A 26,809-nucleotide genomic window follows, 5' to 3' on the forward strand; every position below is an offset into this window, starting at 1 on the left:
ATCTTTCAGTAATAGCCACAGTGTTGTTGTGAGCTCTCATCCCCTGTCTGATTAGGTTCTTCCCACCAGTGGGAAGGGAAAGCAAAGTACAAACACAGAGCTGGGAGACAGGGGCTTTGAGTTATAATCCTGGATGACTTTAACATAAGGGCTGATGTTGTTTTTCAAGAAACAGTGGCAGACTTCTTCTCAATGACTGATTTGAATTTTTGAAATGACTTCATTTTCCAACAGACTGCCGACTAAGAATGTAACAACTAGCACTGATATTAGACCAAGAGCCTGGCAGCCTACTGATTCCTGCACTCTGCATTTTCAAACTGAAGTGCTATATACGGTATGTCCAGCCCCAAATTATTTTTTCACATAATTTAATTTCATGCCTCTTCCCCCCCCCTACCTGACCCCAAAAAAATCAAAGCAAAATTTATTAATTATAAATAACTTCTAATTTCAAAAATTTGAATATTTCCTGACATTTCTAAAATGACTCAGAAGCGACGTAAGGAATTCTTGGCTTTAAGGCCTAAATCCTAATTGTTGGGACATAGAGAATGACACAGTGAAAGAATTTGTCACCGTCCCCGTGGATAACTGCAGGAAACCATCCCCATGTCTAAGGAGAGAGAGAAGAATCAGAGTATGATTGGGCACTATCACTGACCCTCAAGCTTTGCATTGAAGAATGCTGGTGTAGAAGGACTAAGGTTGAGATAGACACTAAAGAATGACACAGGTTGGTTTCCCACGGTTATCTGGGGGGCGGTGATATACTTCTGTCACCGTGTCATGAAGTTTACTTTGTATTTTTCTTGTTCTTGTGTGATACAATCTGAAAATAGATTTTTAATGTTTTTTGAACCTAAGCAACTATCTGAATTTCTTGTTGCCAGAGAAGAGTTAAAGCTCCATTAACCGTTCCTGATATACTGGGGCCGGCTTAGCGATTTGAATTGACAAGTTGTGTCCAAAATTTATTATTGTATATTACTTTCATTTAAATTATTTCTGTTCTTGAATCCCATAGATTGTGGACGAATTGTTAATTTATCTATTTCCTCAATTCTTAACAGATGAATAATTTCTTTATTTCAATTCACTGGCTAGGCAAGTATTCTAAAGGAAAGTAGGTGCTCTGTTGATGGCTTGGTTTCACTTACCTTTCATGTACAAAAGTCTGGACAGATTCAAAGTACAGAAAAACTGAAGCAGCCACAGTGGTCAATAGAACTTGAATGGAAAGGATACTGTATACCTTCCGCAGAAAACCTGTAACGAAGAAAGTGAAATGACTTATTCTTTAAAATTTCTTAAGTGATCCAGCACCAAAAATTTGGTCATCTTGAAACAAATCTTGATGTAAAAATTAGCATGGTCAAAAATTCCAGTAAGTTAAATGTCACCAGAACTTGAAATATATTTAGAAAACTTAGGTGCCAGTCAAATCTTTTTGTAAGAGCTGTTATTCCTTACTTTCTATTTCTTTTTAGTAGATTTTGTTGTTGTTGCATCCTATTTTGTCTTTCTTTTTTTATGGTCTCCAACAAATGGAATGTTGGAAAGAAGACCCTTATTGGGAAGATCTTGTTACTGGGATAATATGTGTGTATTTATGTATGAGAGTCCTCTTTATAGAGAAATATGAGGGACAGAAATTTTGAATCAAATGTTGGAAAGAATTACATTTAAGGGATAACTCCACCCCCCATCCCGAAACTCACAATATATGGCATAGGGGAGAAAAACATCATGGGTTTGAAAACTTGAAACATCATGTCAGTGTTATGAAAGAAGTGACTTCAAATCCTCCCTCCTCCCACTGCTGCCTATGAAAAGCTGTTCAAAAACAGGTTCCTCTTAACTTGTACTGCCAGATAATGTTTCCTGAAGCTCAAATTTAATGTAAACACAAACCTAAGGTAAGAAGAGGCTGCAGCAAAGTCCAGGCTCATGTTTAAGCCTTTGTTTCCCTTCCCCTTGGATGGAAGAACCTAACTGGGCATGGGATGGTAGGCTGCAACACAGTGATGAAACGGTTAGTAGAAGGATTCATAAGCCACTGGCTTCTTAAGGCCTGGGCGTCATCAGGTGGGCTTAGAATAGACCAGCACCTTTCACCCTCCTTTGTGCTGATGAGTTAATATGATATGGGGCCTATAGGGAAAGGGAAGGTTTGAGACTGGGGTGCCTAACTATTCCTCCACTTGGGGGTCAGAGGTGTAGATCACCCATGAGACCAGCAAATGTTCTACCAAATTTTTGGTTTTGAATTGATTCAGGGATTTTAAAATTTAGTTTTTGTTATCATGGACTCTAGGGGGGTGCAGTTAGGAACTGAGAAACTCAGACCTGCCATTAAGCTCCAGCTTGATTACAACAACTAACCATGTGTTTGATACAACCTCACACGGGGACTTTACAGCAAAAACAGTATATTGGGGTGACTGCATCTGTCCTAAATAAGATAAGTAAAGAATTTACATTTGTTTTATTATATTTGTATTTCACTTTAAAATCTGATGACTGGGATATTGGTAGTGCATTATATGAGGAACAGTGTGCTGCGATGATGGTTCCTCTCTTCACTGGTCATGTTTCACATTTACCTAGTTGTGGGAACACTGAGTACACTTTATAATTTAGTTTTAATTTATAAATTAACAATTGAATAATTTCACATTTATTAAGGGTCACAATAATTCTTAGAAACCACATCAGAAACCACAAAGCAAAGAGGGGGGAGGAGTCAAAATGGAAGAAGGCAAAACTGGTAAATTGCTGTGTATCTCTGTGGAGGAGGAAAAGCATTTTCCCCCCGAGCCTTGACATGGTGCATAATAACTAATATTTAATATGGAGATGCAGTATAACAAATGCTCATAAACATAACATATCTATACCAAACCCCAATAAGTCAACATTATTGTATAAGTATGATATGAATTCTTTTTTTTTTTTTTTTAAAGGAAGGATACATACTGGCCACACATTGTCCAGGATAAAAAGGTGCCCACTTCTGATTTACAAATTAGGGCTAATGATGGTGATAGCAATAGTGTAAAACCTTCATTAGAAAAAAAAACATCCCTCATACTGCTATAATCTATGTTGAATTTGTTTGTGGACCCACTCCAGCAGGAGATAAACCACAGAAACTAATGAAAAATTTAAGAGGACTAAAAACTATTAGGTAGACTCTTGAAGATTAAAAAAGAGATAAAGTACTGCTATTATTACACTATGTAATCCTTTTACTAAGGCGTGCTAGCCGATTTAGCGCGTGCTAAACGCTAACGCGTCCATTATATTCTATGGACATGTTAGAGTTTAGCGCACCTTAGTAAAAGAGGGGATATATGATTACAGAGGATACACAAAGCAAGTTCATCAGAAAATGGAGGAAAGACAACATATCAAAGAAAAAAGTTCAAAAGGCACCTGATGCCTCAGGTGGCTTAGTTAGATCCCTAACTGGACAAGATAAAGAAAGATACTTGAGTGAGGGCATTTTGAAACAGATGAGTGATGCCACAGAAAGGGAAATAGAAAGAAAGGAAATTCAAGAAGTACAGGAGGAGAGGGGCTCCAACATTTATTTATTTATTTATTCAATTTTCTATACCATTCTCCTATGGGAGATCAGAACAGTTTACATGAATTTATTCATATATTCAAGCATTTATCGCTGTCGGTCCTGGGGGGCTCACAACCTATCTAATGTTCCTGGGGCAAATGGGGGGATTAAGTGACTTGCCCAGAGTCACAAAGAGCAGTGTGGGTTTTGTAGAAGGATTTATGGTTCACTTAGCAGTATTATAAACACGTTACGTCTCTGTTAAGTGGTCTAGAGAAAACCATAACCTCTTATTCAAGTCCAAATATCATGGTCTAATTATACGACACAAAACCCAGGCTAATGAGAAATATCTTTATTATGAAAATAGAAAAATATAATTCACAAGCCAGCTGCAGAATATAAAGATTGTTCAAAATATCTAATTACACAAATGAAACTCAGTACATGATTATCACAATCTAATGGTTAGACAACTAAGTAAAACTTCTTGTTACACACACACTATTCCTTATAATAATAATCCCTGATTAGCAAATGATTATATTATCACCCAGGTAACTTTTCAACCCTTTACCTTTATTAATAGATTCCTATCTAATTCCCAAGCTAATAAAAGTAATTTCCGTATGCTCACCCTTAATTAGCCTCTCCGGCACAATTAGGTGGAAGAAAACTTCGTGTCAGCTGGAAGACGTCAGGAATACCGTTGTAAAAGTTACACGTGTTGAAAATCCTTGATGAGGCTATAAATCATCAGCAATAAGTTCCGTTTATCTGTGCTAAGTTCAGAACAGTTTTTAAATGTCCGAATTTCTATCTCTTAGGCAGAGAATCACACGAGGTAACTTACAGGTCTAATTATTGAAAGAAAAAGTTTACAATTAGAACATCTGTGAGCAGATCTGAGCTTCCCCGGACCTTATCACAGACTAACTAACTATTAATTAATTAGCACCTTTCTTTTCTTGAATCTCATCAGATGACTTCCTCGGACCAATCCAGAAACAGAACTTGATGAATAGCCTTTCTGTATAAAGTATCATATATGCTGGAAGACCCAGGGCTGTTAGACAGATAAGAACAGAATAATTTCTTCAAGATTCACACTGTCCCATTATTAAAGCACAGATGAATGCCCTTGAATAGCAACATTCGGGTACATCCCCATAATGCATCAGGCAGAAACTGTAAAGCAGTGTACTTCTTACTTCTTGCAAAATTCATGCTTGAAAGTTGCTTGCAGAGAGAGATTCTTGAAACAATGGTTCAGGCTTGATGACATCATAGAGGCCTAACCTTCAGGTGTGAATACGGAAATATCCCTACAGTTTGAACCCACAACCTCAGGGTGCTGAGGCTGTAGCTTTAACACTAAGCCACACTCTCCCCTCAGCTGAAGGTAGCAATGGGGATGGTATCTGTCCTAGATGAGGTGGAGGTGAAGATGGAGAGAGGGTAGAATGGGTTCAAGTGAATCGATTTTTCATTCCATCATAAATTACAAAGACTAGGGGTCACTCAATGAAACTGCAGGGAAATACTTTTAAAACCAATAGGAGGAAATATTTTTTCACTCTGGAACACGTTGCTAGAGGTTGTGATAAAAGCGGATAGCATAGCTGGTTTTAAGAAAGGTTTGGACAAATTCCTGGAGGAAAAGTCCATAGTCTGTTATTAAGACATGGAGGAATCTTCTGCTTGTCCAGATTGGTAGCATGAAATGTTGCTAATCTTTGAGTTTTAACCAGGTACTAGTGACCTGGATTGGCCACCGTGAGAACGGACTACTGGGATTAATAGACCATTGGTCTGACCCAGTAAAGCTGTTCTTATGAGTTCTGGAAACACAAGACAGCATGATAAATGAAAGAGAGGAACACAATTCAGCTGAGGAAAAAGAAAAAAATGTAGTATAAAGATCTAGAAATGGAGGAATTAGCAGTGACCAGTAGTCTTCAGTTTTTCTGCGGACACTAGTTTCTACCTTGCTTTGAACAGACTTTTCAACTCTTTGATCCAAGTGTGTTTGTTCATGGTACCTACATTTGAGACAGACTCTTGATAAAGGCATGTACGCCAAAACACTGCTAGTGTCAAGTTTTTGAGCTAATGTAACATATTCTCCAATAAAGTGATTTTTTGAACTATACCCCCTTGACTGAACTTCTGACATCTTGTCCTCATGACTCTTTGTGTATGACAGGCATGTGCCACAAAAGAGGCCGATAAGAACCCTTAAATCCCAAGGGTAAGGCTTCAAACTGGCATCTGAGGTCTACATCCACTCTGCGGTCCTGCGCATCCTTCAAGACTACAGCCCCTTCAAGTTTCAAGTTTATTAAAAAAATAATTTATACCACTTACTCAGATTTCTAGGTGGTGTACAAAAATAAAAAAGTATCTTAAAAACAAGTTAAGATTAAATTATTAAGCAGAACCAGGGTAGGTTAGTAAACACATACCAAAACATATATACTGACTTCACACAATTAGGAAAGAAGGGCGAGAACTACAATCTTTGGTAAGAAGAGCACAGTTAGGGGGGAAAACAATAGGATAAAAAGCTATAAAGCTTGTTTTAGTCCTTAAAAGGACAGTTGTTATCCAAAAGTTTAGGACTGGAATACAGCAAACACACACACGATGCGAGTCGAGAAGGAGGCGCTGCCAGTGGCTAGCTCCAAGTCCCTTTTATTATGCTTCTAAGCTAATGACATCATAGTAACTCCCTCGTTTACACATCTAATGATTGGTGGATACAAAGGTATATGCTTTTACATTGTGTCATCCTCAACTTTGCACGTAGGCAAGGGCCTGATTAACACGTGGACAGAACCTGAGTCTTTGCACGTATGCAATGCAATGCCTGTCAGCTGATGTCCTTTCCAAATAAGGACAGATTAAATAAGATAAGGGTTAATGTGTGACAGGGGTCTTGTGACAAGAGGGGAGAGGGGAATGACTCAACATTCTATCACAAGGTGCTAACATTTTCCCTTGCTTTAGAATGGCTACGTGGCAAGAGAGGAGAGGGAATGGGAATAATTCTTTCACAGGGCCTCATAATATCAGTGTGCTGATATTATCCCTGTTTCAGAACATTACTACATCTCCTCTTTCCTTACTATTTTTAAGAGCCTTATAAAGGTAAGGCAAATCTGATCAGGATAATTTGCGATATGACCATGACATGGCCTTATGCATAAGTTAAACAAAGAAGGCAGGCATTGGACAAAACAACAGACAGTAATCAAGAGACCTATTCCAATGAGGAGATACTGCAAAATGACTGGACCCACTGGCCAGCAGGTAACCAAGACCGACCACAGAGCATTCCACCACTCTGGTAAGTTATCTTGACACATATTAGAGGCCAATTCATGTAATCTATGGCTGCTCAGTTGTCTAACACAGCTGTCTGTATTTCATGTTGTTCTTGATTTAGCAAGCTAAGTGCGTGTGAGGTATGATTAATGTTTTTTAGCTAATGCACATGCTAATCAGGCTAAAGTTTTTTTTTATTATATAATGCTAACCCAGGTACACCAACTGAAGAAATTGCCAAAGAGACAATTTCAGCTTTTACTATCACACTGGTCAGTTAAGGCATAACTATCAGAGGGGATAGAGACAGAGCGTTTTTCTTTAGTAATCCTGGGATTAATCAACTGCTTTTTATTTACTAATGCTGGCACTAATCTACTCAGGCAACATTGGGTATTGTGTGTTAAATTAGCAGGAACATCCTGCAGGCAGGACAAGGTGAGCATTAATATATGAAATATTTACAAAATGTGAACAGTCTGCTAAAGCTAGTCCGCTGTCAATGCAGTTTCTAGTACAATTTCTTACCCTAGCACATGACAGATTCTTATGATTTGCTACTATGGAGATATAAATGGTCATGGCATCCCAGGGTAATTTTCGGGCTACTTTTCCCCATGATGTAAACATGGTATATGATACTTCATCTTCAGTCATAAAATTGGTTGGTTGGGAAATCTTTCCTATTCCCCTTGGCGCTAACTTAACCATTTCCATATAGTGCCTCTGGAAGTTTCAAAATCTAAAGTGTTGGTAGTAATGTTTTATTTTTGTATACACATTTCGAATATAACGACACACCCACAATTCACACACCTAATCAAACACATTCTCACACACACAGTCTGGGGCCCCAAACACGTCACACACATATCTATGACATATTCAATAATTACTAATAAGGTGCATATTTTATAATCAAAAAGCACAGTTACTTACCGTAACAGGTGTTATCCAGGGACAGCAGGCATATATTCTCACATGTGGGTGACGTCATCTACGGAGCCCCGCGCGGACAGCTTTTCAAGCAAACTTGATTGAAGTTTCAAGTTTGCACACTGCACCACGCATGTGCTAGCCTTCCTGCCCACTAGAGGGCGCATCCCCACCTCGTGGTCCTCAGTTCCATATCAAGCAAAGAAGCCATCCCCGGGGAGGTGGGCGGGTTGTGAGAATATATGCCTGCTGTCCCTGGATAACACCTGTTACGGTAAGTAACTGTGCTTTATCCCAGGACAAGCAGGCATGATATTCTCACATGTGGGTGACCTCCAAGCCAACCAAAAAAGGGCAGGTGGGAGGATGGCAATTTAGGAAAACAGATTACGTAACACCGACTGGCCAAACCGGCCGTCGCTTCTGGACAAAGTGTCCAGACAGTAGTGGGAGGTGAACGTATGAACCGAAGACCAAGTGGCAGCTTTACATATGTCCTCCACAGGAGTAGACCGGAGGAAAGCAACAGAAGCTGCCATCGCCCTGACCTTATGCCCCGTGACTCGACCATGGAGCGTGAGACCAGCCTGAGCGTAGCAAAAGGAAATACAAGCAGCCAACCAGTTGGACAAGGTGCGCTTGGAAACAGGATGTCCCAACCGATTAGGATCGAAGGACAAAAACAATTGAGGAACCTTCCGATGAGACTTGGTACGTTGGAGATAAAAGGCCAACCCCCTCTTACAGTCAAGCGTGTGAAGCGCCGCCTCACCTGGATGAGAGTGGGGCTTCGGGAAGAACACCGGAAGGACAATAGACTGATTGAGGTGGAAATCAGACACAACTTTAGGTAGAAATTTTGGATGGGTGCGAAGAACCACTTTGTCATGATGAAACACCGTAAAAGGTGGATCCGCAACCAAAGCCTGCAGCTCGCTAATCCGACGAGCGGATGTGAGCGCAATCAAAAAGACCACTTTCCAAGTGAGAAACTTAAGATGAGATTTGTCGATAGGCTCAAAGGGAGGCTTCATCAGTTGAGCTAAGACCACGTTAAGATCCCAAACTACAGGAGGAGGTTTCAGAGGAGGATGGACATTCACAAGACCCCTCATGAAACGAGTTACGAGAGGATGAAGAGAGAGAGAACGACCCTCGAGATGCCGATGGAACGCCGCAATGGCACTGAGATGCACCCGAATGGAAGTCGTCTTCAGTCCAGACTTAGACAGATGCAATAAATAGTCCAGCACCGAAGACACGGGAACCGAACTCGGGTCCAGATGATTCGAGGAACACCAGGATGAAAATCTGGTCCACTTCTGGGCATAACAAAGCCGAGTCGAGACCTTGCGCGAGGTCTCCAAAATCTCCTTCACCGCCTGAGAAACAGGAATCGAAGTCAGGGGGAGAGGAACCAAGCGGTCAGATGTAAAGACTGAAGATTGGGATGTAACAGCGAACCCCGACTCTGAGATAGCAGAGAGGGAAAGACAGGCAGAAGCAGAGGTTCCCTGACACTGAGCTGAAGAAGCAGGGAGAACCAGTGCTGTCTGGGCCAACGAGGCGCAATGAGAATCATAGTGGCTCTGGTCGATTTGAGATGTACCTGCGTTCTCAAGATCAGAGGAAAAGGAGGGAACGCATAAAGGAACCTCCCCCCCCAGTCGAGCAGAAAGGCATCTGCCACGAGACGGTCCCGGGAGTACATCCGAGAACAGTAGAGGGGTAGTTTGCGAGTCTCCGGGGAGGCAAACAGATCCACCTGGGGAGTCCCCCAGCGGTCGAAGACCTCGCGTAGAACCCGAGAGTTCAGTGACCACTCGTGCGGCTGGAGAAGACGACTGAGTTTGTCTGCCAGACAGTTCTGCTCTCCCTGAATGTAAACCGCACGCAGGAATATGTTCTGGGAGACCGCCCATTCCCAAAGGCGCAGAGCCTCCTGGCACAGAGGCCAAGAGCCCGTTCCCCCTTGTTTGTTGACATAGTACATCGCCACCTGGTTGTCGGTCCGCATGAGCACCACTTAATCGTGCAGCAGGTGGACGAAAGCTCGCGCAGCCAGAAAGATGGCACGAAGCTCCAACACATTGATGTGACAAAGACGGTCCTCGGCCGACCACAGACCCTGCGTCCGCAGACCGTCGAGATGTGCTCCCCACGCGTACTCCGAGGAGTCCGTGGTCAGGACCTTGCGACACGGAGGAACGAGAAACAGCAAACCCCCTGAAAGACTGGAGCGAGCGTCTCAAAGAAGGAGTCACTGTTATCTGACAAGAGACTGGGTCGCGATCCTGCCGCCATTGAGAGGCCAGAGTCCACTGAGGAAGCCTCAGATGCAAGCGGGCGAAGGGAGTGACGTGGACAGTCGATGCCATGTGGCCCAGAAGGACCATCATACGCCGAGCCGACACCCCGGCTTGCTGCAAAACTTGGCGACCCAACCGACACAAGGCCTCCCTCCGAGGAGGGGGGAGGAAAGCGCGGAGGCGAACCGTGTCCAGCACGGCTCCGATAAACTGGAGGGACTGAGCCGGGCACAACTGAGACTTGGGAAAGTTCACTTCGAACCCTAGTCGTTGAAGTAAGATGATAGTCTGTTGGGTCGCTAAGATAACTCCCTCCCTGGTCGGGGCCTTGATCAGCCAATCGTCCAGGTAGGGAAAGACCTGAAACCCCCGAGAGCACAGGGCAGCTGCGACCACCACCATACACTTCGTGAATACCCGAGGGGACGACGCCAGACCAAAGGGAAGGACCCGATACTGAAGGTGCAAATCTCCCACTTGGAACCGCAAGAATTTGCGGAAAGCGGGATGCACCGGAACATGGGTATATGCTTCCTTCAAGTCCAGGGAGCACATCCAATCCCCTTCCTCCAACAGGGGGTACAAAACCGGAAGCGATAACATACGGAACTTCTCCCGGGCCAGGAATTTGTTGAGCTTCCTGAGATCCAAAATGGGGCGCAAATCCCCGGTCTTTTTTGGGACCAAAAAGTAACGGGAGTAAAACCCCCGACCCCGCTGGTCTGGAGGAACCCGCTCCACTGCCCGTAGGCTCAACAAGGCCCTGGCCTCGACCAGGAGAAGGGCTAACTGGCTCCGGTTGGACGGGCAAGCGCTGGGCGGCCTGTCCGGAGGCTGTGATAAGAAGTTTAGTGAATAGCCCTCGGAGATGGTCCGAAGCACCCATGCGTCGGATGTAATCTCGGTCCAAGCCCCGGAAAAGGACCTCGACCCCCGATGGGGAGAGGGTCCTGCGATATCGCGGAGGGGGCCCGCCCCCAACCGCAGGTCCCGTCAAAAAGACGGTGCGGGCTTGGACGCTCCATGCGCAGGGGGTTTAGACTGACCTCCCCTACCCTGTTGGGGTGGACGTCAAATTAGAAAACAACAAAACGCAGCGACCGCGTCGAAAGTAGGACACAGCCGCGGCGACAGAAGGCAAAAGCAGAGCACAATTTTCCACAGGGCTTCTGGCTCCGCGGATGAAATTGAACTGAGGACCACGAGGTGGGGATGCGCCCTCTAGTGGGCAGGAAGGCTAGCACATGCGTGGTGCAGTGTGCAAACTTGAAACTTCAATCAAGTTTGCTTGAAAAGCTGTCCGCGCGGGGCTCCGTAGATGACGTCACCCACATGTGAGAATATCATGCCTGCTTGTCCTGGGATAAATGTGAGACCCTATATCTGCCTAAACCAGACTAAGAGATCTGGCATTAATTAGCGTTCCCTAGTAGATATGTGAGGCATATCAAAAAATCCCTAAATGTCCCTAAAATAAGAGAACCTCAAGATTACTTTCCCTATACCCAGAAGTGCCGGGCATAGTAACTTAGAATTAAATGCATTAAGATGAAGAAGAAATGCTCAGTGCAAACCCTAAAAAGCTCAAATATATGCATAATATGTACAGTTAACTCATGTGAAGGTGATACAAGCAATGAATCAAATTTTCAGGTGTCATTCTTTATCAGTCTTTTTCAAGGTGAGAATGGAAGCTTTTAATGTGTCCCCAAGTCACAGGATCAGTCTTAGAATAACGCTTTCTTTTCCGGTTGTTTTGCCGTGGTATGGGAAATTGTTGTTGTTGTGGTCTCTGTAAGATGAAATCGAATTCAGGAATGGGATTCTGTAAATGCTGGTGCCAGGACATGACCTTCTTCTTCTGTAGTTTCCGAGACTGGAACAGGTGGCGTGTCAGCAGCTTCTTCTCTAGGTTCAGAGATGGGAATGGGCAATGGGTCAGCGGCTGCGCGTGCCGGTCAGATGTGTCTGTTCGGTACCCAAACTGGACCTGTGGAAGTTGAGACAGCGGCATAGCCCCTCCCCCAGGTTATTAAGGGAGCAGGTCCATGCCAGACAGGATTAGGAGACAGTTTATATTTAACTAAAGGTTGCGGTAATGGAACTGTCTTTTGATAATGTTTATCTGAATACTCTGAAAAATAGTTCAAATGGTTAATAGTTAACAAAACAATGGATAAATACATTTGAACCTGTCTCAAATTAGGAACGGCATATTTCACTGGTTTCTGTTTTAATAAATAAGATTTTAATTTTCAGTTGGCACGTTCTTCAATGGCTTGTCCTGTAGAATTATAAGGCAAACCGTGAATCAGCTGGAAATCCCATTGTAGGCAAAACTCAGAAAAAGCAGTGGAAGAATATGCAGGACCATTGTCTGTTTTTAAAGTTTTTGGCTTTCCCATAATTGCAATGCATTGTAACATATGATTAATTACTTGATTCGTTGTTTCTCTTGTTTGTGACGTTACCCAAAGATAACCAGAATAGGTGTCAATAGTAACATGTAGAAATTTCCATTTCCCGAAAGGGGATATTGTGTGACATCCATTTGCCACACTTGATTTACTGCAAGTCCCCTGGGGTTTACCCCGTACTCAGCAGCTGAATGAAGCTGTGAGCATTTAGGGCAAGATTGAACTATTGTTGTAGCTTGATTTAAGGGAATTTTAAACATTTTTACCAGGGCTTTGGCATTTTGGTGGAAGAATGCATGACTATCTATGGGGGTAGCAAATTGTGAATAGACTTTCTTGGTTGCAGCGTCTGCAATATTATTTCCTGTAGAAATGACTCCAGGAAGATTTTGATGGCTACGAATATGAAACACGCTAAGAGAGTGTCTACGTGTCAACAATAACGAGTATAATTCAAGAAACAATGATAGTAAGTTGTCATCAATTGGCGGGGTGATGTAGGCACCAAGAAGCTGGTAAACTAAATTACGAACGTACAGACTGACTGTGATCAGGTTCAATGAAAGTGGAAAAAGGTTTGCAGTGCAAGAATAACAGCGGCTACTTCTGATCGTTGAGAGGATTGTTGCGGGGAGTGAATAAGACCCGAGAAGTATTTTCTTGGGTCCAGGGCACGACTCTATGTGTCTTGCTGCCATCTGTATAGACAGTAAGAGCATCAATTATAGGTGTTAAGCTTAGTGCAGAATGAAAATCCAAAACGCCTTCTGCAACTAGAATTAATTGTTTATCTTTAGGATAATGATGACAAATATGACCGATGTAATTTGTTAATACAATTTGCAATTCCTCATTATATTTAACAAGAAATTTCCATTGCTCTTGTGAAATGGGAACGGTGATAGATACCAAGTCCAATCCCATAATGTTTAAGGCTTTATTTCTCGCCTTACAAATTAGTTAACTATACATGTATTGAGAAGAGCTGATATTCTTAGGGGGTGTATGTGGTAAATAAATCCATTCCACTATATGTAAACAATTATCTGGAGTTAGCTGGCCTAAAACCGCAATAGGATGGTGTTTCTGCAGAAGGATTAATAAGGAAAGTGCTATATTATCCTGAATCCTATCAACCCTTTGCGTTAATAAATGCTGGTTAATAATCGCTATCACTTTTTGAATGTCTGGTGTTATATAGATCAAATCTGAAGATGTTGCCTTTAGTCAAAAGATAAAATAAGGGACTGAGAAGATCAGTAGGAATATTAAAATAGGAGTGTACCCAATTGAGAGTGCCCAATCAATGAGGAGTCTATTAATTCTTGTAATACATGATTCAGAAATAGCTTACCTTAATTGTAATAATCTTGGAAGGCATTCCATTCAGTGACATTGAATCACTTACCCACTTTTTCTGTAAAACATTTTTCTTTCCACAAATAAAAGACGTGAAATACAACTGTTAAATTGCAAGTTCATTTACTATCACCGTAGGAGGTACCGATAACCTAAAAATCTTCTCAGTGTCAGCCCTGCAATGCAGTTAATAATTGGCTTAACCAGAGTGAGCAAAAGGTCACATCCTTCATATCTAATCTTGGACAAACCTAGATAACATCAAAGTTATCAGTACTGAAGAGTCGCAAACAAAGGGCCTGGGCTGAAGATGTGCAAAGATCAGGTAGTTAGTGAAGAAAATGACCCCAGCTAGTGTCAGAATGAATCTAGAAATTTAACAGGGACTCCAATTTATGAGGGACAATTAACACCCCACATCTTAGTCACCAGTAATTCAACCCATTCACAAAAATATAATTTATTGTTGTTATTTGCTGAACCAAGTCTCAGATTTATAAAATACAAGAGGTTATAAAGATAAGAGGTTAAAATCCTTATCCTCTCTCTAGAGCTTTTGACCAACTCCTCCTTCGCCAATTTCTCCTCAGACCCATCTTATCAGTCACAAGAAAAACACACATTCATGCAAGTAGACAGTACTATCTTTCTCATATAAGCTAATTCCTGCACCTACAAACCTCTAACCTCATCTCCTGCTTTTTTTTCTTTTATATTTTGGACAAGTATTAGGTAGTTGCCCTCTGTTCAATATGAGCAGTTTATTACTATTTGCCTTGTAGTTTGGTTTGAAGTGTCCTGGTTTCCCACAGCCATAACAGCCTTTTAGAGTGGAACTTTTTTGTACTGCAGCTGCTAAAATGCCCATTTGGTATGTTTGAGTGCAATGTCAGCGCAGGCACACAGCATATCAGCTAAGGTAACATCTGCCTTGTTGCCTAAGCCTTGCAATGCCTTACGGCAATCTAAATTAGCATTGTCTTTGGCTAATTTCATCATTAAATCACTTTGAGCCTCCTTTTGATATTCACTATCCCACATAAAATATTGACTCGTAGTCAATACCGTGCGCATAATGTCTTTCCAATCTTGTGGTATTAAGGTATGCGCCCCAGCCAGGGTTTCAAATAACCCGGCTGTGAAATTACTTCTTAAACCTGTCTCTGAAATAGATTTATGAATTTCTCACAATATTGCAAATGATAATGGTTGATAAGTAGGTATCTGTCCTGGACCATTAGGATCTTGGGCATATGTGACTGTATTAAATCGTTCATGTCCTCTGCTGCTAATTGCCCTTCCTCTCTGGCCTTTTTTATCATTGCTTGAAATGCACTTAAAGGGTGCGCTAATGTTTCTTCCTTTTTTGCACTTAAAGGAGCTGGAGGTAACTGTGTGGGAGATATGATTTTTGGATATATGTTCTGACTGGAATAGTCGGGGGGGGGGATGGTTAATGAGACTGTTGCCACCTTGGAGGACGCCACTGTTCCTACCTTCTCCAAGGCACACTTACACTGATGCCATAAAATTAATATGGTTGCCAAGGCCCTAGGCTCAGCATACAATACTTTCCCGACTCTAATCCAATCTTCTAATTTTAGGGATCCCTTTTCTGGATACCGGGAGCAGTGCTCTCCTATCTTTTGTACTAAACATTTTAACTATGAATCAGTGGCCTCTCTATCTGTATGTCTCAGAATATACTTCAATTCTTTCACATGAGCATGCTGTAAATCTGACAGGGAATTTCCCATACTTACTCGAGGGGATCCCGGAGGATGAGGTGCACCTAGTCTTATCGTCAGACGGAGCAAGCAGGGTGAAGGGTCCCTGTTCCCGGCACCACTTGTAGGGATGGAATATAGCAAACACACACACAGGATACGGGTTGGGAAGGAGACGCTTCCAGTGGCTAGCTCCGAGTCCCTTTTATTATGCTTCTAAACTAATGACATCATAGTAACTCCCTCATTTACACATCTAATGATTGGTAGATACAAAGGTACATGATTTTACATCGTGTCACCCTCAACTCTGCACGCAGGCAAGGGCCTGATTAATACGTGGACAGAACCTGAGTCTTCGCACGTATGCAATGCAATGCCTGTCAGCTGATGTCCTTTCCAAATAAGGACAGCTTAAATAAGATAAGGGTTAATGTATGACAGGGGTCTTGTGACAAGAGGAGAGGGGGAATGCCTCAGCATTCTGTCACAAGGTGCTAACATTTTCCCTTGCTCTAGAATGGCTACTTGGCAAGAGGGGAGAGGGAATGGGAATAATTCATAATTCTTTCACAGGGCCTCATAATATCAGTGTGCTGATATTATCCCTGTTTCAGAACATTACTACACAAAAGCATTGTGGAACAGGAATTTTTAAATTTTGCTTTAAATTGCTTTAGCACGGATTTGATACGTAAATGATTAGGCAGCGAATTCCAGAGAGAAGGTGCAGTGACAGCGAAATTGTTGGATCTCAGTGTGTTGATTGATTTTAGTGATGGTACGACAAGGAGATTCTGTGACGTAGAACGAAGCGATTTAGAGGGACTATAAGGAATTAAAAGTCTATCAATGAACTCTGGTTGATTATTTGAGCGAGTTGTAAAAGTTAAGAGTAAGATTTTGTAACTAATTCTATGTTCACTAGGGAGGGAAATCTGCTTGGTAACCTGAGTTACCAGCCAGTCCACCTTAGGCTGGACAAATAACTGCTGAAATTCATGAGCCATGTGATACAGCCTTGTCATTGTCTTAGCTCACTGGGACCTCCCAACACTGTAATTAAGGTAATAAGACCCGGATGCGATGGAAGAAATGCATAATCAAGCATTGTGCTGCTGCAGGCTGCGGAGCCTCCAAGTTTAACTCCTGCAGCAACTCTGGGATAAGCTCCAGCAACACTGTCACTTTAAACAGGTGACATACTGTCGGATCTTCCCCTTGCTCAAGAGGGACTACAATCTCCTGGCCTCCTGCCTCTGTTTGCAACTCAGAATCCCCCAGAAGAGGCGATTCATTCTGCGACAGTAAAGGCATAGAATCCGACTTCATCCCCCGAGTCATTCTCAGACTGTTCTTCTGGCTCCTACTCAGGAATTTCTGCTGAAGCACACACACTTGGAGAGAATGCATTCCCTTGCACAGACAGCATTGCTCCCTTGACCACTGTGGAAACCCCCCAACAGTTTAAGTAAGCTTTCCACAATAAACTCACAAAATCTGGGGTAAATCCCTGACTAGGGATCCCTGGGGTGCTCTTACAGGCCTCACTTTGCCATTTCCTGGGCTCTGAGGCATCCATGCACCCACGCTTTACCTTTGCTCCTTCCCAAGACTCCCAAGAGGTTCTCTTCCCCCGACAAGGGGTCCTCTGTAATCCCCCAGCTTTAAGAGTGCCAGATGAGACTAAGCCCAAAGCTACCGCCCCTCCCGCACATGCTTCACAACACGTGGCACATGGCCGCTGTTCAGTTGGCCATCTGTTTCAAATCTGGCATGATATAGGGGTAACTCCACTACAGGAGCCCATCCCTAATGTTTTAAATCCAAATTGAGGGGGTTTTGAGGCAGATGCAGGCTTTTATTCAAAATCAGAAAAATCCAAGATGGCCACACTAAAAACAGCCTGGGAATCCCCTCCGAAAGGGTCAAAAAAATTCTGGGTTTTTGGAGGTGTGGGACCCTAGCTACAGCCATGGCATTAGGAGCCTCAGAGGTTTAAAAAAACTTTTGAAGAGGAACAAACTAACAACCAACCCACAACTAATCAGGATTATAAGATAAATTGCTGTATATACTTACACAACAAAAGTTTCTTACTATTGATGTGGAATGGATTTATAACTGTTTTGAGATGGATTAACTTACGATTGGATTCACAGTGACTATCTAACAGGGCCCTGCTAAGGCACCTGCACCACACCAAAAGAGTCCCCAGACTCGGAACTTAGACATTTGGCACCAGAATCCAGAACGGCCTCTGGGCAAGATTTTTTCCCAAAATCATAGACCCAGGCCGGCTCCCTAGCCTTGGCGGATTCAAAGGATCCTGCTCCCTCCTCCCAGTGCACTGTGGCACGTGGTACACATTCGCTGATCCGGCACCAATCTGATGCAATTAATGCACATGTTCAACATATTAGGGGCTGGGGAGACCATCCCAAATTATTTTTAATCAAATTGAGGGGTTTTGATTTGAGGCACAAATAAAGCTTTGGAAAAAAAAGATCAATAAAAATCCAAGATGGCCACTGCCAGTGAATTTGCGCCCAAAACAGCAAAAATAAACAATAGCGATTTAGGGTTTGGAAAGGTGGGAGACTTGAAACCTACCCTTAGAAATTCTTTAAAAAAAAGTTTTAACACATTCAGTGGCATAGTGAGTGTGAGCGGCACCTGGGGTGGTGGTGCCCTTCCCCCACCTTCTTCCCCACCCCGGACGTGTGTGCGCACCCATTCCCCATACTTTTTAAACTTCGGCACAAGCAGCCACTAACTTACTGCCCGTGTTGACTTTGGCACTCTCTCTGACATCACTTCCTAGGCACGAGTACTGGAAGTGACGGCAGAGAGTGTGCAAGTTGATGTGCAAGTGAGCAGCAAGTTGATGGCTGTTCACACCAAAGTTAAAAAGGTACGGAGGAAGGGAGAGGGGGCGCACACATGCAGCAGGAGTAGGAGGAGTGGGAAGGGGGGCGGAGAGGAAGAGGGGTGCCAGCGCCCGGAACACGATGACACCGGGGGCGGAAAGCCCCCCCTTACTACACCACTGACCACATTCCACAGACCATCCCCAAAGCTCCCATAGAAAATAATGGAGGTATACTTACAATCTGTGCAGTGCCTGCCTGTCAGCGCTGTGAAACTGCAGCTGAATGGAGGAAAGGATTTTCTGCCTTAGAACCAGACTTGAAGAAATTCAGACTGCCAGTCGGCAGACACCGACTGTAACCTTTGCCCCCACAGATCCTCTCCATGCAACCGGGGGCAGGAAACACAGCCTGCTCCTTGAAACCCAGAGGATTTTTACTCAGGATGCATACAGCCTGCGCTTAAACTCCTGACAAGGTCAGAGGGCAAGCGAACTCTCAGAGGAATGGACCTCGAGTCTGAGAAGGCTGGCACACAGTAGGCTGGTTCCACAGGTCCACTGAAGTTTCTCTATGAAGCAGCAGTCCAGCAGAGGAAAAACTTCCAGGTTGCCAAAGGCATCACGTTTGGTTCACTCACACTGCCAATGGCACGATGAGTTACAAGTGAGCACCGGATGGTAAGAAAGATGCTGGACTGTGTGGATGGGTAAGAAAGGGAAGGAAAGATGCCCTAGATCTTGAGTAGTGGTGCTGGCTGGCTGGCTGGTAGGGGCGCTATAATGCTGCAATGGAATGGATAGTGTGCAAGACATGTTTGTGGAGTATGTTGTCGATTTTTCTACATATGATTCTGGGTAAATCTAATTAGAAGCATATGTGAAAGTTAAAGCCACGCCCAATATAAACTTATGAAAAGTTGGTACACAAATATAAACAAATCTGATTATGGATTGCGGCAAAAGCCAGAAAAATAACATTAGAGAATAACAGAAAAACAATAGGTGTTACCAGGAGGGCTGGATTAAGCCAGATCATAGGGGAAATCAGGTAATACATAGCACACTTATAGAGGTACTAGTGTTTAAGTCCATTACATTAACGGGTGCTAGAATATATGTCTGTCTGTTTTTCTTTCTTTCTGTCTCTCCCTATCCCTGTCTCTTTCTTCCTTTCTTTGTCTCTCTCCTTCCCGCAGTCTCTCTTTCTTTCTTTCTATCTCTCTCCCTCCCGTTGTCTGTCTTTCTTTCTGTCTGTCTCTCTCCCTGGCCCCCTTTGTCTGTCTTTCTTTTTGTCTGTCTCTCTCTCTGGACCCGTCTGTCTTTCTTTCTTTCTGTCTCTCTCCCTGTCCACTGTCTTTCATTCTTGTGCGCTGCCTGCCTGTCTCTCTCCTTGGCCCCTTGCCTGCCTGCCTTTCTTTGTCTTTCTCTGTGGCCCCCTTCTGCCTCCCCCAAAGCAAACCAAGATTGCTCCCTTCCCCCAGCACACCCCTCCCCCCGAAGCAAAGCAAGTTCTCTCCCTGGCCCCCTATCCCTCTCCCTCCTTCTCTGTGCAGCAGCAGTATTTCCCTCCCCCTTCCCTGTGCAGCAACAGCATTTCCCTCCCCCCACTTCCCTGTGCAGCAGCAGCATTCCCTCCCCCTCCATTTCCCTGTGAAGCAGCATTTCCCTTCCCCCACCCAACTTCCCTGTGCAGCAGCTTTCCCTCCCCCTCCACTTCCCTGTGCAGTGTGCGGGGCCAGTTCTGTACATCGTGCGCCATGGGCGGTGCTTTCCTCTTCGTTGGCTTGCTGGTCCTCACATCGGAGGTAGAGCGGCATGCAGGGCTACTGGCACAGCGGAGGATCCCCCGTTTTTGCAACGTCGGATCCGGTGCTTCGGCCGGCCATCTTAGCCCCGTGCGCGTTGTTGGCCTGGAGGAGCCGGTCAGGGCGGGGATCCCTTGCGCGATTCCAAGGTCGGCTGCATGGGAATTTAGGGGCATGGGTGAGCAGCGGGTGTATGGCTTCGGTTGGGGAGGGTCTGGTCTCTGATTCGGCGGTAGTCAGGTCGCTGATGCTGGCCTCCTCTCACTGGATCCCCGTGCCATCAGTGCGTGCCGTGCATGAAGCCGCCAGTCCCGCCTCCTTTCTCTGCAGTTTGTATCTCCCGCCAGTACTGTTGGCTGGCTCGGCCCAGCTGGTTCCTCTAGACTGAACAGCATGGGCCCCATGCAGCAGGAGCTGAAAGCAGTGCTGGGGGGGGGGATGCTGACAGAGATACTATCACCGGTGCAGGAGCGGGCGGTGGGGAGGGCTGCAGACCATCAGACCACACTGCGCATGCGAAGCCACGAACCTACAGATCACGCAGGTAGGAGTGCGCATGCGCACTTAAGGGTTTTATTATATTAGATTAATGACTCCATTTTGTATTAATATGACTCCATTTTGTTTTCAGTCGTTCTTTGTGTCTCTTCTTGGTGTAAAACATACTGAAGGTTTCCTGCTTAAAAAAGGCCTGGGTTTCTAGTGTTCTTTGTGTGAACTGCCATGCCCAGGGGGAATAGGAGAAACCTCATGGCCTGAGTGAAAAAGATGTTCCTGGCAAGAAAGCCTAAAGATCTAAAATATGCTTTAATGACATATTGAATAAACGTGTTGTGTGTGGTGTGTATGGATGATGGGATCCCATGAGTGATTATGAATGTGAATGTATATCAAACATAGAATGGGTTTTGAAAACATATCTTTATATATTTGAAACCTGAAGAAATCCTGAGAAGTAACACATCTGCAGTTTGACCTATCTGACCTTTCAGCTAGCCTACCATAGAAACTTGTGAAGGGTAGGCTCCTTTAGCCCACATAGCAATTTCCAGTAAGAAAGGTTATATGGGTTTTGTGTGTGTCAGTGAAACTTGAAACTGTCAGTTGTTCCAAAGCAAGTTTTCTCCTGACACAGAAAGCTGTTTTGGATTCAAAGTTTCTGGAGGTATACTATAATGTTTATACATATGCAGAAAGTTTTGTGAACAGATATATAATTTTTAAAACTGTTTTTGAGCCTGGTAACTATATTAAAAGAAATTTCTTTGTTCAAACCTAAGGACAGCCTCTGTTGGCTGATTGGTTGACAGGTGTGATGTCATACTAAGCATTGCAAAAGTATATAAGTGAACCTGGTGGCAGGGGTTTCCCGGAGACCATGTATTGCTTCAGGAGAGGTGCAATTTTCACGCCTGATGGGTCTCCTTTGCCCAAATTGCCTAATGAAAGTTGATTACACTTCCCCCTCCCCATTCCCTACTCGCGATTTCACATAATCGTGATTTTTTTTGGGGGGAGGAGGAAAAACCCCCATATTTTTGTCTTCCCCCCGGCATCTCGGCCTTACCTGGCTGTGTCGTGCAGGATAGCTGGGTGAGTCATTTGGGCTTTGTGTTCCATTTTGTGCAGGCCTCGTTGTTCGGGACAGTCGCTCCGCTGTAGACACAGAGGCATCGGTGGCATGGGGAACGAGGGAGCAATTGTTTTCTGGCCGTTTGAGTTGGGCATCGGGCACCTGTCCGTGGTAGTGCGCAGGAGCTGAATTCCGGCCTGCAGGATAGTGCATTTTGCTGGTTGGGAGTGCTGGTTTTCGGGGCAGGAGCGATCTTCCTACGCTCCTGCCCCGTGCAAATAGCCATTAGGAAATGGCTGTGGGGAGTTCCCATAGTCTCTCGAGAGACTACGGGAACTCCCCACAGCCATTTCCTAATGGCTATCTACACGAGGTAGGAGTGTAGGAAGATCGCTCCTGCCCTGAAAACCAGCTAGACCACCAGGTAAGGTCGGGATGCCGGGGGAAGGCGGAAGGGAGGTGGGGGTGGGTCAGAGCCGGATTTTTGCGGTTTTTCACCATTCGCGGTCCAGCTCTGCCCGTATCCCCCACGAATAAGGAGGGAGAAGTGTATGTCAAAGCTAATAAAAAATAACCGACTGGAAAAGATTTGTGCAATTGTCATAATTCCCGGGCAACTAAGGGCAGGGTTTGGTAAGTTACCCTGTTCAATTGGCGACCTAGATGGGACTGTCGCTTTAGGGCGTGCTTAGGTACCTTGCTTGATCTGCAGGAGAAGAAAGGGAAGGGGCAAATAGATACCAGACCATGGGAGGAGGGGAAGAGGGGGGAGCTGTCAGACCACTGGATGGGGAAGGGAAGGGGGGGAGAGGGGGGAGAAGACAGATGGCTGACCAGGGAAAGAAAAAAGGAGGGAGGGATTCCTAACTAAGGCAGGGGGAGGGGGAGGGGAAGGGAAAGACAGAGAGATGCCAGACCACAAAAGAGGGAGAAGGGCAATGGTGCGCCCGCATTTGGAGTACTGCGTCTAATATTGGTCGCCGTACCTTAAGAAGGATATGGCGTTAGTCGAGAGGGTTCAGAGGAGAGCGACGCGTCTGATAAAAGGTATGGAAAACCATGCTGAGAGATTGGAGAAGCTGGGTCTCTTTTCCCTGGAGAAGAGGAGATTTAGAGGGGATATGATAGAGACTTATAAGATCATGAAGGACATAGAGAGAGTAGAGAGGGACAGATTCTTCAAACTTTCAAATAATAAAACAACAAGAGGGCACTTGGAAAAGTTGATAGGAGACAGATTCAAAACAAATACTAGGAAGTTCTTTTTTACCCAACGTGTAGTGGACACCTGGAATGAGTTTCCAGAGGACGTGATTGGGCAGAGTACGGTACTGGGGTTCAAGAAAGGATTAGACAAATTCCTACTGGAAAAGAGGATAGAGGGGTATAGATAGAAGATTACTGCACAGGTCCTGGACCTGCTGGGCCACCGCGTGAGCGGACTGCTGGGCACGATGGACTTCAGGTCTGACCCAGCAGAGGCATTTCTTATGTTCTTATGAAGGAGGGAAGGTATATGTCAGACTGTGGGAAGGACAGGAGAAATATCCCAGACCATAAGAGGGGGAAAGAGAGGGAGGAGATGGTATTCAAGGATGGAGGGGAAGGGGAGAGAGAGGAAGGACATGGTACACAGGTATAGGAGGGATGGGAAAGAAGGAGAAGGGGAGAGCAAGGGAGGAGATGGTGTATAGGGATGGGAGGAGTGGGGAAGGTAAAAAAATGGAAGAAATGCTGTTTATGGATAGATGGGAATAGGGGAGAAGAAAGAGGGAGAAGATGGTACACATGGATAGATGGGAAGGGAAGATATGGAAAAGCAGATAGATTTAAAGAGCAAGCAGAAAAATGGAAGGTGATTAAACAACTAAAAGTCGTTAAAAACCTAGCTCGCGGAGAACACTTCGCACTTTCAAAAAATGCAGTGAATAAAAGCAGGGCTCCCCATTTCTCCTCCCAGGAAGAAGGAAGGAAAAGTGAGAGTGTCATAAAAGAAAGGATGACACCTCCTTAGAAATAAATTGTGGTACCGTCCGAATTGACACCCCAGATTTTGTAAATCAGAAATAGGAATCCCCGCCGAACAAGGCCTACAACTCAGAAAACCGCCGAGCTGAAGCCATGGCCACAAGAAACCCCGTGTTCAATGGCACAGCCCTTTAGAGTCTCAAAAGACAAGGATGAAATGAAGCCTTCGGTAAACTGCGAAGAAATACCTTAAGACTGTACTCCGGACAGGGCTTTCTAAGAGGTGTACGAATATACCGTACTCCGTTTAGGAACTGAACTACATGAAGCTGAGAAATAAGCGAAGAGCAGTATACCTAGCCCTTGTAACAAGTTAAGAATGGCACTTGAAGCTGAAGGGAATTGAACGCTAAGCCCCTGGCAATACTCTTGTGCCAAAAAAGAACTCTGGAAGGGTGCAAATGTTGAGGTTTAGCAGCCTTCCCTTCAGAGTTTCATGTCTCTGAGCATTTTATATATTTAATTGACCACACTTTTCTATTGAAGTCAGTTTTTTGTTGCATTCTACATCCATCTTTGGCATTCATTTTTAACATTCAACTTTCCAGGATGTAGAAGATTTCACTATTACTAACATTTACACTTTCTAGAGCGTACACAGCGCTGTACACTGTAACAAACAATAAATGGGCCATGCTCAGATTTCGCAAAGAGAAAATCTATCCAAACTCTTTTCCTTACTCATAAAATGATCTGCCAAAAGAAGAGGAAGTAGAACCACAACTTTACCCGCCAACTGAGTACATCACCTACTGCCCAGGCTGTAGAGAAATACCATCATCATAATACTGACTGAAAAGACCTTCAGCGTCATTCCGCAAGAATGGTCTGAAGCTCTAGAAACGGTAGCCTGACCATGCTCCAGAGTAGAAGAATGAACAAGTACTGAGTCGCCTCTTAAGACCAGACTCCTGGAGCTGAGGATGGAAGGCACCGAGCCCCCCGACAGTCCGGGATGTTTGGTGACCATGAGCTATGAGACCGAGGCATGCCTTTGAAAAGAGAAATCTCGCTGAACCACCAAATCATACAGAGCAATGCTTGAGCAGCCTACCAAATAACTGGAGTCCTGAGATACCGGGAACCACCGGAACAAAAGCGACTGCTGTAGCGTTATAATATGAAAGCAAGCCGAAGTTCCCAGTGGAGCCAGCAACATGGATCCTAGAACCTGTACAGAATTCCATACTCTTGGTCATGGTGACTGAAGAAGAATGCAAACCTGAGACTGTGACCCTAATCTCTGGAAAGAAATACATTTCTCTCCTATATGAATAAAAACATCTCCCCAATATACCTATAAATAGTACAGGAGAAAAGAGCGCTGTGCAAATTCGATGATTCACGTCCAAAGAACTGAGGAAAAGAAACCACTCTTTTCGTGTCAGTCAAATGGCCTGACTGGAAGACGTCCGAATCAGTCAGTCAAGAAGAAAGTAGGTGAATCGCCTGGTAGTGCCAAAACAGTACCACTGCCCACATTTTCTAAAATGTTTGTGAAGCCTTGGGTAGGCGAAATGGCACGTGCCAAAACCGAAAGCGCTGCTCCAAGTGAGGCAAGCAAACCTAGTGTTGATTCGGAGTCTATAGTGAAAATGTAAATATTCTCCCAGTTTTTCTGTAGAAATGTGTAACCCTGAGAAACTAATTCAGCAGAATGGGATCCAGTCTGCCCAATGACCCCGTCTTGGGCACCATGCAGTAAGTGGAATGTCCCTTAGTTCTTGAAGAACTACAAGAACTACCCTGAGGACCAGTAACACTTAAAAGGGAAACACAAAACATAGAGACTCCAAGAACGAACCGGAAACCTGAGGAGGATGCAAAGTTGCAAGCATCCTGAAAATGTTCACAGCCTCCTGACCTGATATTATAGCATCTTCCTCCTCATGAGAAAGCCTGAAGAGTCACTGGAAGAAAACAAGATCCCCTCAGAATGAAGTGCAGAAGGTCGGGGAACGGCAGGATGAGAACTGTAGGATCTGTAAGAAGAAAGAAATTCTCCTAGGAAAAATCAAGTTTTGCAATGTAAAGAGGAGTATACTGGAACCATGAAAACAGTACTAACTCCATGTAACATGAGCGAAATACGTATGTCCTTTAAAGTGAATATGTACTAGACGCAATCAAGATGCTGCATCTACTGCCCCGTGGAAAACAACAGCATCCTAACAGGTATCAGACAAAGCTCACATCGCTAATGAGAGCTTCAGGGATGAGGCTAACAGCCACATAGCGCGTGCTCTTCCGCGGGTTTGATAGAATAGGTAACTGGCTCCTGGTTAGAAGGAGCTGTATAGCCCTTCCTGTCTGATCGGGGGGTCCATCTAGCATGTGCCATGAGAAAATGGCGACAGGAGAAACCAGCGTGATAAACATGGAAATCTGAAGTCCAGGGCCCCTCAGAAATAGAGAAAGAGAGTCCTGGCTGCAGGAAGATGCAAAGTGTCATTATGCCCATAGAGACAGCCTGAACTTGGAAACTGTTTGTACTACCTTTAGGCATATATATCCTATGCCACTACTAGACACATGCAGCGCAGCACAGAGGCCCAAATAAGAAGGACAGTTACCAACTGACAAAGGCTCAATATGCAGGGACCCCAAGAGAGACAATGAGATACCTGTGTGAAATACAGGGCATTATCTTACTGCTGATCTCACTGTGGCGTGATTTGCCATATGTCGACCCAGTCCGGAGACAAACCGAGACTGGGTGATCTAGCAAAGGTCAGAGTTTCTCTGGTAATCCCCTTGAGTGCTAACCTCAAAGTCCGATTAAACTAGCAGCTTCCTTCAAGTGAATACAGCAGGAACACAGACATAGACATATAAATCTGCCCAAGCTTGTCCCAAAGCTGGTGAAACACGTACAACTTGTC

The 26,809-nt window shown here is 44.3% G+C and overlaps 1 protein-coding gene across 1 annotated transcript in view; it reads right to left on the minus strand.

The window, feature by feature from the left end:
• TMBIM4 (transmembrane BAX inhibitor motif containing 4) overlaps positions 1–26,809 on the minus strand; it is a 69,262-nt gene that overhangs the window by 40,033 nt on the left and 2,420 nt on the right. Inside the window, exon 2 of the mRNA XM_033959633.1 lies at positions 1,161–1,269. Coding sequence (XP_033815524.1) covers positions 1,161–1,269 — 109 coding nt within the window. The remainder of the gene's footprint in view (positions 1–1,160; positions 1,270–26,809) is intronic.

The sequence above is a fragment of the Geotrypetes seraphini genome, chromosome 9 (assembly GCF_902459505.1).
Source record: "Geotrypetes seraphini chromosome 9, aGeoSer1.1, whole genome shotgun sequence".
In the NCBI taxonomy this organism is placed as follows: domain Eukaryota; kingdom Metazoa; phylum Chordata; class Amphibia; order Gymnophiona; family Dermophiidae; genus Geotrypetes; species Geotrypetes seraphini.